Below are 11,076 nucleotides of genomic sequence, written 5' to 3' on the forward strand. Positions count from 1 at the left end.
TATGTGTCTAATTAGATAGCTTTCTTTCTGTATTTATTTATTTTCTCTTTTTTTTAATTTCTGAAATATGGTTCGTGATCTTAATTGTTGCGCAATTTTGATATAACAGATGTTATTTCCAAAATTTTTTGTTTTAATTGCTTCGTTTTGTTCTGTTGCAGATTAGTAATCGATTGCACGTTTCAAACGAGAAAAGTAAGGAGCATTGCATACTATGATGATTAATGCAGCAACGGGAAATGATATATTTTCATGGAGATTTGGTAATATTACATTTATTATTAAAAAGAAAAAGAAATAATATGAAGGTAATAAGAGAGGTAATCGTATAATTTTTTTTATTACATTTTATTACATTTTAACCGATGCATTGTGTTTGGTAATATCTGATTTGCAATTTGTAAGGTATTTTTCTTAGTGATCGACGGTATAGCTGGCGCGAACGGGGGATGCCGTTTACTACTGACTTTACTCGACCGATTTTTCGAATCACCTCGCGGCCGTGGTCGCGATTTGCAGTCATTTGTTGGTTTGTGATTAGGGAATCTCGGGCTTAGATATAAGTTTCAGGGTCCTGGGCTTTATGCCCGAAGAAAGAAGAGGCTATATGCCGAGGAGGCCCGGAGAAAAGGGCAACTACTAGTGACTATGCATTCAGATTAGATAATAGCAACCCATAATTTTTTAATTTCCTATTTTTATTGTAAATTTAATGTAGCTTTTTTGATCGATCTCGAGTCGTAAAATGTAAAAATGTATGGACGATTTGTCTATCCTGAATCTTGTCGGTCATGAAGGAATTCCTTTGACTTAACCTTACCTGATAATACAGAATGCTACTTCTACAACAATTGTTATTTCTGTATCGATTTTTACTCGTTTCTCATACGTTCATCTACAATATCGGCAACTGATTACTGCTTAACTTCTTTAACAATACGCATGGCGTCTCTGAAATAGAGCCATCAGGCGCAGGAGCCAAGGGTACTATTGTCCTAACGGGTTGTCATTTGGCAGGAGTTTAGTCGGTGCCGGTCCCGAAACGCGTTCACGTCTGGACATTTTGCGGGGCACGATACCTAAAATGGCAACAGACATGTACATTTGATAGGGCAGTCCATTCGATGGGAAAACCGACTCGGTCTAAGCAGAACAATACAGCACAATGAACGGCTGACGAGGTGTAATGCACGGCATGAACGGATAGTTGAGAGATCGGTCGTTGCTAGTTAATTCCTCGATATTTCGAAACGAGCCACCTACGGGGGTGTGAATATTACTTTACGTTTAAGTAATTTGCAAAGCGGCCGTTAGCTTTCCGCGCGAAATAGACGTAGTGTGTTGGAAGTTAGGCATTCTCGATGGCACGCCCGTGACCAATGGTCCCCGGGGATAAAGGTAAGCGTTGAATTGATACTTTTCATGAATAAAAAAAGGTCGATACATGCCATTTTCCCTAAAAGTTCCTTGTCTCAAGATGTTTCGTACCTTTTATTCCAAAAATTCTTAAGCGTATTATGTCGTTTCGACAAAGTACTTTGCTGTTCATGATGCGTACCTTAACGATTCGTTTCTTGTAAAAAGACATAATGGATTCATTTTGCTTGCTAGAATTCTTTTAAAATTTAAGACAAACTAGAGGTGGGATACGAGTATAGTGCAAATTGCTACATCACGAGATGCGATCTGAGACGGCCGGTAAATTTATGAATGCTTGTCCGATGTAATTTGCTTAAAACGTGAATAAACGGTGTAATTTACGGTAGGGGGATTGTTATCCTATTCTAGCTCGATATTATGCAGGAATTTTTATTGCTAGGTGCACGAAGATTGTCATACTTTACGCTTTGTTGCCCAGATCGCTCGATGTAACATAAATTGTCGAGGATAAATCATTTTTTTCAGAAAGAATACTAGTAGTGCATGGTTAACAGTAGTATATATCATTTAGTTAATGTCATCGCATAGTTATTCTATTGAAATTTTTTCTTTGATAAAGTTTGTTGAATATAACAATCCTTCCTATTCATCTAAAGCTTCAATCTATCTTCCATCTGGGTATTCTTGTAATATAAATGAGTACTCGATATATAACATATGTGAAGCACGTTATTAGCTATTGAGGAAAATGAGAAGGCATCGTTAAATATCGGGCTCTGGGGACAGCAAACTGGAAAGCTATTCTTCCTTTTTCCCATATTCGCCGGATTACCAGATGTACTATCTGTTCTCATTTTCTCAAGCGTACATAAAAGTATATTCTCTTTTCTTTTTAAAATCCGTTCGATAATATTTGCCCCGTAACTTATACCTGAGTCTAAAGTTCTATCAAATATTCAACGAATGGTGGTATAATTGTACAATAATTGTGCAACAGAGTTTATTTTGTCAAATTCTTTCATTTAATAAAATTCCATTTGTTCGTGTGCGGGTCTTCGAACATCCACCGTTCGTTAAACGTTCTTCCCAAGGATCGCGTTACGTTCACCGGGGAAAAAGCTTTTCCGAATCCGGTTTCCAACCAAGCTGCGTCAGCTTTGTTAGCCTCGTGAAACGAGCTCTCGCGGCAAAGGGGCTCCCGTACAGATAGTCCCGTTAAAGGAAGTTCGAGGTACGAACGCAATCACGGAACGGTCCGCTGAAACTCTCTCGATCGAACAAGGAATTTTCGTATGCATACGCGTGCACCAGTCGCGAAACTTGATCGGGGAAGTAGCACCCAGGGTGGCGTGTGGTGTGTGGCGTACACCGAGAGTGGCGGTCGATCTGGTTGGATCGTCGCTATCGGGAATTTCACAATTTCCGGACGAATCCAATAATTTCCTTGTTTGAGAGGTACGCGTTCGTTCGCACGCGGCAGCTCCAGTTACTCCGTTAAACTCGATGAACTTAACGATGATAAAATGGATTTAAATTGCACCCCGTGCACCTGCACGCGAGACAGGCAAACGTGGCGAGTTGCCGTGGAGGAAACGGGTAACGAGGGCGGGGAAACGTTTGCATTAATATACGAATTCGACGATGAGCCAACATTTGCCATGCGTCGATTACAATCCACATATGTAAAGGGTGAGCTGTAACTGAAGTTCCTTCTTTTATATAACGCGTGTGCAAGTGGCTTACGAGGATTTATCATTTGAACTTAGTTCAGTCTATTTCTGTAGCGTTGTTTGAAGAGTATCAGGAGTTGTTTTTACTTGTATTTCTTCGTTTGCAATACACCGATGTCTAACGTAGATTAAAAAAAAAACCACAGTTTATCTCACAAAAAGAGAGCTAGTCGTTTGACGTTGTCACACGTGTCACCTATATAGCGTCAATCGTTCAGTTTCAGCCTACCCGAAGCTATCTACCTATCAAAAATTTTCCTCGGAAAAAAAACAAGAAAAAACTAAAAAGGAAAACAGCCGGCAATGGCTAACAATAGAGTTCTCGCGGTTCGTTTCCAACTCACACTCAGTACACACCGTCGGGAAGTGCAGATTGAAACCCAGAATAACAGCTAAAAAAACCATGTCAACGATCAACGCGATGAAGTACCTGATTTAACCGCAATTTAGTGTTTACCGAGCCCTTGACAATATCTGACGAACGAGCAATCGATAGAGGAACGGTGCAAAAAGGAAAAAAAGGTTTTGAACCGCTTTTTATTAGCGAGTCTGACGAGGTGCGCACGTATGTGTGTGTATATGTATACGTAGTACGTGTCGATGAACGATGATCGACAAAGTTGGCGTGGTTAAATGGTTCCTTCCTTCCTCTTTCCCTTATTTTATCACTGATAAATTGTCAGAGACGCGCGGTATACATAAGTACAGATCTCATTAAAAGATTCCGTTGATGGATTCCGTGAGACAATCCCCGCTGTCTGTTGCACAATAATTTGCCACCTAATAATATTAAGAATTTTATAAGTTGTACGTCTAATAAATTGAAATATGTAACGTATGAACGAAATTGAACGTTTGCGAAATTAAATCCAAATGGCCAGGAATCAAATGCGAACAAGCAAGATATATTGAGATGAAAAATAACATGTGTTCCTCGGTCTCTTTAACAACATTTATCAGTGGTGGTCGAACGTGATGCGAATGGTATTGGGACTCGTTCCCCGAAAGAATACGTGCCTTGCGTGAGATATTCGCGTGGAGACGCACGAATCTCGGCGAAATCTCAAGGAATGATGAATTTCATTTTCCTCTTACGTATCTTCACCAATGGCACTTTGATTTCTGTCCAAGTTTTCCAACACTCCTTAAAGTATAAATTTTCTACATCTTCATTTCAAGAAAAATCTCAATTCAATAGTTATTATTCGCAAATACCTTTTCTATACGATAGAAACTGTAGAAGCGGAAAGCAGAAAATTTCATTACTTCGGTAGTCAATGTTTCATGATGTAGCGTGTATGTACAAAGTGGTGCTTGCTTAGACACATCCATCAACATCTTTCGGCACTTCGGACTTTCCGATTTACAAGCCCGTAGTAACTAATAATTTCCGGCACCGATGATTGATAATGACGTGCATGTAAGCATCGCGGTGAATATCGATTTCCAATCGCAGTATTGGCGAGTCCCTCTCGCGAAAATGTGCAAGCCTGGCCAATTTCTCTGCCGAATGCCGTGCGCCCTTTGCGATTTTCGCGCAACTCCTCTTAATTTGCTTCTCCGCTGTCTATCGAAGCATCCTAGAATCGATTATAGGTTTCGATTGATCTAATTTGCAACTGAATTTCAGGTGGAAGTGGAAGAAAGCGCTTCTCATCTTAGAGGACAGAGGGAGAAGAAAATATGGGAAAGGGTGACAAGAGGGGTATCTCGCATCGCAGCGACGGTGAGTTGAGCAGCGAGCGGTTTGCTTGGTGTTTGCTTGGTGAACAGCTAATTATATTATCTTTCTATCAATTTTACATATACGTAGATAGTCAAAGAATAGTTAAAAAAAAATATTATCCAGCGAAGCATCATCGTTATACTAAATTGTACTAAAAAATTTTTCTTTCATTTTCTTCTCCATTAATTTCGAATGAGAACGAATGACACAATGCTATTACGTCAGTATCCTTTACGCGAAAATTTTGTCAACGTAACATTTGTCTACGCAACCGTTGTCTCCTCTGAATTCTAATATCCCAGACGCGGTGAAGCATTGGACCGAATGAGATTAAATTATACGAGAGTCCTGGAAGCGAGATAGTTCGTATCGAGGGAAATTGTTCGAGAGACGGCCAAGTAAACCGCGGATAATATCCGTTCCACGGGTTTTAATCAATCGAGACTCCTACTCATTAGATTTTTAATCAACGAAATAGTTGATCCTTTTAAAATGTATCCCAATTCGCTTTCTCTTCTATCCGCATCCTAAAAGTATTCAACAAATTCTACATACGTACCATCTTTACATTCTAATGAAAGATCGCAGAATATTAAAGAGGGAGAATATCACAGAGAGAAAGGAAAAAAAGCAAACGGTTGCACACTTTGTTCTTGTTCGCAATAAAACCCCATCAACATAAACCCTTCTACAAAGGAGGGTTACGGCTTGGCGCGAAGCAAACCGAACATAAAAGGGGTCGTCGGAAAAATATAAGCTCGCGTCATCCCCCTTCATTCTTCTCAAATTAAGTTTCGAGGGCAACGGAATAAACGTGGCAACTCATCTACGACACGAGGCCATTTTACCTTTGCAAAGGGAGCGTTTTTGCCTCTAGCTTCACCGTTCTTGAAGCGACACAGCCATATGAAACACGTTTCATATACGAGTGCTGATATTAAATGGCCTGTGATTTATAATTAGGATTATAGGCGCGTTTTTTGGATGCAGCCTTCGGAGCATCTCCAGAGGAAGGAATTGCAACAAAGCTTTGAACGAGCTTGCTCTCATTTTTAGTTAAAGTTTAAGGGAAGAGAGCAAACTTTGGAGTAGTTCTAGAACTGTCGAAATAGGGAAAAGTTTTTTCGGAAAATTCGACTTGGAGGATGTGGAAGAGCTCATTGAAAAATATTTCACTTCGAAACTGCTTTCAAAGGGTATTCTATTTCATTTTATTGAACTGCGGAGGATCGGGAAACAGGAAAGGATTATATATTGTTAATATATTGTTGGAATCGAACGAAGGAATCAATCTGAATGATACCCGTAGTGTACCTTAGATGGTTTATATGTCGTCACTGGTCTTATTCGGGCACGTGCGGATGTAAGTAAGTACATACATCGAGTAAATTGAATCGTCGTCGTAGAAACAGACGAAAGGGCCGTCTGCATATTTGCAACCAGTCCTCGTTCGTCGTATCCTGTCGCTCGTTGTCCCGTTTCATCTGTTTGCTTGTCTCTGTTTGCTGCATCGTGAGCGGTCCGATTTCTCGCGGCAACTCGCGCAGCGGGCAAAGCGGATCCCGCATCGCGTGCACAGAACCCTGACTAGTATTACCAGCATCGAGCGAGCTTCCGTGAAATTTTCAAGCTCCGACACGTCGATTCGCCGCGCTTCCGATTCGATTTCGTCGTGTGCCGCGAGTTTCACACAAGGACGAGCAAAGCCGCGAAGGGAAATTGCTGGAAAAACGGAGAATTTTCGATTACAATCTCGTTTGATGTACACTGCGGATCAGAATTATTCGAACCATCCTGAAATTGCGAATGGGCTTCTATTTTAGAAACATGCGAGTGAAATTGATTAGTGGATAGTTCAAAAACGAAGCGAAGTATGATAATTAGCACTCCAGGACCTGATCTTTTGTTCGTGATTCCGTCGCGAATGTAAATGCCAGAAACTTATTCCGGCCTTATCCTCCAGCTTTTCAGAGCTAGACAAGAGAAAATCTTAATCCAATGAAGGTACGGCTTACGCTCGATAGGTATTCCATGAGTATTGCCGGACCGTAGAGAAACGGCGGATCTACGGTCTTTGTAGATTTCTATTCCCACTTAGTTCGCGAGAAGTCAGAATTACGAATAATCGAAATTCTTAGAAACAGCATGACCTATTTTTCCTCCTGTAATTACGTGTGTCGTCGAGTATTAACGCACTGGAAAAGCGCTGACCCACTAATAGCGTTAATATAGATAAGTGCAGTTAGAAATAGAATTCTAACGAGTAGGATTAATTAAAGCAATAAAAAGTAGAGTCGATATAGAAAAGAAGAAATAAAACCAGCTGTGAATGTTTCAGAGTGTGAAACGAACCAATCCATTGTGTCTTCTTACCATGTTGTCGAATGAATCGCGCGAACAGGGTAAGGGTTTGGGGATGATACTGTGGAAGAGGGTGAAAGGGTTCGCGGTAAAAATTGCGGCTTGAACGTACAGCAAAGGGGAGGCGGAAAGAAGACAATGGTGAAGAGAATCGTTGAAGCAGAAGGCATCTTCACTTATCTTGAGAATAGACGTTTTGTTTCAAGTGAAGTTGTGGGCTATTCTTTCTTTTTTCTTTTCCTTCTGTCGGTGTGAAAAGAGGAAAAATGCGTGTGATATGTGAAGTTTGTGGAAATAGTAGATAAATGGAAAGGGTGTCGAGTCGAAACATTCGAGGCAAAAGTTAAAGTACACGATCTTCCGCTCTTTTAAAGCCAATTTGTATCGTTTGCCTGACTCTTGACGCAGACGATGCCTAGACGTACCTGTCTCTTCTTCTCGATCCGTTATTGGGATTTCTGCACGCGTTAAAGCCTCGAGAGAACGTCCCTGGCCTTTTCCTCCTGTGCACTATTCGAAATTCTTCAAGGGGTGGATTTAATCACATCCCATCGCGCATTTTAATAATAAAGAGTGATGCCGGAATGTTTGATAATCTTCTCTTTAAGTGATTACCTTTCCACCGTGTGAATTACGACAGATCGGACTACACATTAGAAATTAAATTAGTTGGAAATATCATACTTCTGTTGTTTCGCGTTATGCGAAATGGAGTCTCCATCGGATAAAAAAATGTCCAGAGTAATTGTCAAAGTCTTTGTTAATTAGAATCATAGTAATAAGTCGAGTTGTCGACGCAGTCGTCAAAGCGAGCACTCTGAATTATTATATCGACATCGTTTATAACCGTCCTCCATAGTTTACCATTATTGATGTCACTAACCGTTGGAAACAATGAACGATCAATCAGTGCATCTGATCTCTAACCGATTGTTAGAAACGAAGATCAAACGCCTTAACGAGTCCAAGTATGTACAAGTCCATGAAACGCCTTGTGCAAGTGGACATCGTCGTTAGATTATTCGCTTGGACTCTCACGATGGGGCAAGATAGCGGTGCTGATAGCATTTTCGGCAGCAACAACAATGCGGTTGATTGGACAGGAAGTGTTCGCGAGTACTTCATCGTTGAATATCCTCGTTATCGGCCACGGCCATTACGGAAAAAGAAAACGGCCAAGGGACAGGAAGCAAATGCAAATGCCGGAAGTTGCTTGGACGTGGCGTGGTGGTGATTTTTGCCTTTGCGTTAGTCGGACGATGGAACTTTTCTGTTTCCATTGAAACGAAGAAGAAAGAAACTTCTGTCGTTTAACGGGAACTGATTAAGCGAATTTTTCTTGGACGAAACTTTTCACTTTTATTTGTTCCTCGAGAGTTGAGCTAGTTTTCAATGACGAATCTATGCGTACAGTGTTTTCCAATTACTTATCTGCTCCTCGATTTACAAGGAGGAACAGTTTTACCGATGAGCAACTTCATCGACGATTCAATTAGCAGGTTCAGAACTTTTACTTTCCTTAAAGTTGTATGTAACTTTAACGAGTTTAACTAATTTCACGAAAGTGGCTATTGCTCGATACGTCACAGCATGGCTTTGGCACAGTGGAAATCCGACAATTATGCTACGCAGAGATACGTTTATGAACTATGCGGTTACTGTTGCGGAGTATTCCCACGCAATTAGTATGTCAGACACGCGACGCGTTAGGTGAAACAGAGCGTCTGGCCTCAGATCGTTGGTTTATCGAGCGAACATAGTCAAGTTCAAGAGACGAGATTAGATTGCAATGGGTTAGTTGGCTTAACAATCAGATATTGGTTTGGAATTTTTGCGGTGTGTTCAACAGCCCCTTCTTGAAGAGTCGGTTTCCCAAAGGGGTTCAAATTCTAATTGTAGCTCGATTACTTATTTTTTAATTCCATTACTGTCAGTGATTGAACTAGTGCATGTAGAGAACACCTGTGCCTAATGTAAAGTCTCGTTTTGGATTTGGGAAGGAGATTGTAATCAGAGTGTAACAAATCCACTAAAGCCGATGGTGAAACTACAAATTGAAGAGAAATCGATTATCCAGTGGTGCGATCACGTACAGAAAGGTTTTAGAAGTTGCAACTCGGGTCAGAGGGACAGAGGAGACAAATTCTTCTCTTTGAACTACTATGCTAGCCACGTTGCTTTTCAATTGGCAATACCTATTTCGTGTCCTACAGAGTACTGGATTAATCTACTTGCTCCAAAAAGATCAGAGAATTTTAAGAACTTTTGTTCTTAAAAGTCACAGCAAGCAGTGATTGTATAGTTCTGAGTTAAAAAATATTTTTTGACTGCAGTGCATTCCAGTAGTTTTTGCAAGTAGGGATATGTAATGAACATATGACATTTACATTAAAGGAACTTCACACTGGATACATAGGTGCAAAGTATAAAAACAGCACTTTTCAATAAAACTTAGGCACATTCAGATTGATTAAGATACTTTATATTATACATAATACGTATATTCTACATAGAGAATGTTAAATATGTTACAGTGAACTAAGATTCTTTAAATCCTTCTCACCATTGCAAGCACATATTCCAACATATTCCTCTTTCCCACGTGTCAGGTAGAAAAATATCGATCTTATCGTTGTTATTTCTCTACAGTATCAATTAGAAAAAAAAATACTAATCTCCTTTTTTTATTCTTAACCATTTACAATTGTAGTCGACTAAAATGTCCTGTCCCTATCGTTATGTAATACATTCGCAACGTCTTCTATTGTATTTCCCTTGGACATACAAATGTTCATAAAACGACGCATTATCATAGCTTGCCATTTGACTCCTCGTGCGATCGTTGCAAAGTTACGAAACACTGCACTTGTGTAAATCAATTACGTATTACACGGTAAAAATTACAAGTACTTAATAGTATTTTTCACAATTAGATATTTCCATTTGTTTCCAGAGAGCTTTTATTTCGATTTTATCATAATACTCGTCAATGTTCGATTAGGTTAGAAAGATAAATATGTCACTATGCTAGGAGTGTATTATGAGCCTATCTATTACATTATATCACATGTGAGAAAGCTGCGAAAATATAGCTCAGCGATTAAAGACAAGAAGACTTACAGTTAATAATTCTACGTTTGTTATACGCAAAGCGAGGCATGCTTAATTGCACGTGCGTCCACGATGCGAACAAATATCGCAATTCTCTTCTTCCTCACACACGTATACAGCCATTCTCTTCTTCTGTGTCTCTCTCTTTATGCCTATACTTTTGCACGGTAACCGACTCGGCACCGATTGGCCATCAGCCAATACTAAACGATTAGTTACTCTCTGTTGAATATTGGCTTTATCTCTGAATTGTATCCGATCGGTAAAACATAACGATACCTATTTCGTTTGGTCCTTCTGCCGCAAGCTCCGAACGAATTAATGGCCCCAGTATTGCTTATTTAGCGATCCCGAATGCTAATTCGCTGATCGAGATTTTTCGTTATGAAACGTTGCGGAGCTTCCGTGTGTCCTGACAAATATTTCAAGTAAATACTGCAAATCACGTTTTAAAAACTGTTGGTGCAATTCTTCGCCCCATTCTATCGAAAAACTAGCGAATAGAAAAATATCGAATCTATAATATTACTGTTCGTTCCACGTTCTAAGAATACAAGAATAACGAAGAACACAAGTGGTGCTCCTCTTGTGACATGTGTCACGCATTCCTTCGTGTTCGTACTTTGAAGATACATATGAATAAAAGCGCATGAGTGAATCGAAGAATGTAACAAATATTTTAATAGAAACGTTATGTACGAATTTTGTGTGTAGAATTGAACTTATATTTTCATTTAAAATTAAGGGGGGAGTGGAACTCTATATTTG

At 39.8% G+C, this 11,076-nt stretch overlaps 1 protein-coding gene across 2 annotated transcripts in view; it reads left to right on the forward strand.

The window, feature by feature from the left end:
* Nucleotides 1-906: 906 nt before the first annotated feature.
* LOC143431309 (uncharacterized) overlaps nt 907-11,076 on the forward strand; it is a 51,007-nt gene continuing 40,837 nt past the window's right edge. The window contains exons 1-2 of one of the 2 annotated variants that reach the window (XM_076907936.1): nt 907-1,398; nt 4,741-4,836. In XM_076907936.1, the coding sequence (XP_076764051.1) occupies nt 4,794-4,836 (43 nt within the window). In that variant the 5' untranslated portion in view covers nt 907-1,398; nt 4,741-4,793. Of the gene's footprint in view, nt 1,399-3,454; nt 3,633-4,740; nt 4,837-11,076 lie in introns of those variants that run through there. The other variant, XM_076907937.1, reaches the window with a different exon arrangement.

The sequence above is a fragment of the Xylocopa sonorina genome, chromosome 17 (genome assembly GCF_050948175.1).
Source record: "Xylocopa sonorina isolate GNS202 chromosome 17, iyXylSono1_principal, whole genome shotgun sequence".
NCBI lineage: Eukaryota > Metazoa > Arthropoda > Insecta > Hymenoptera > Apidae > Xylocopa > Xylocopa sonorina.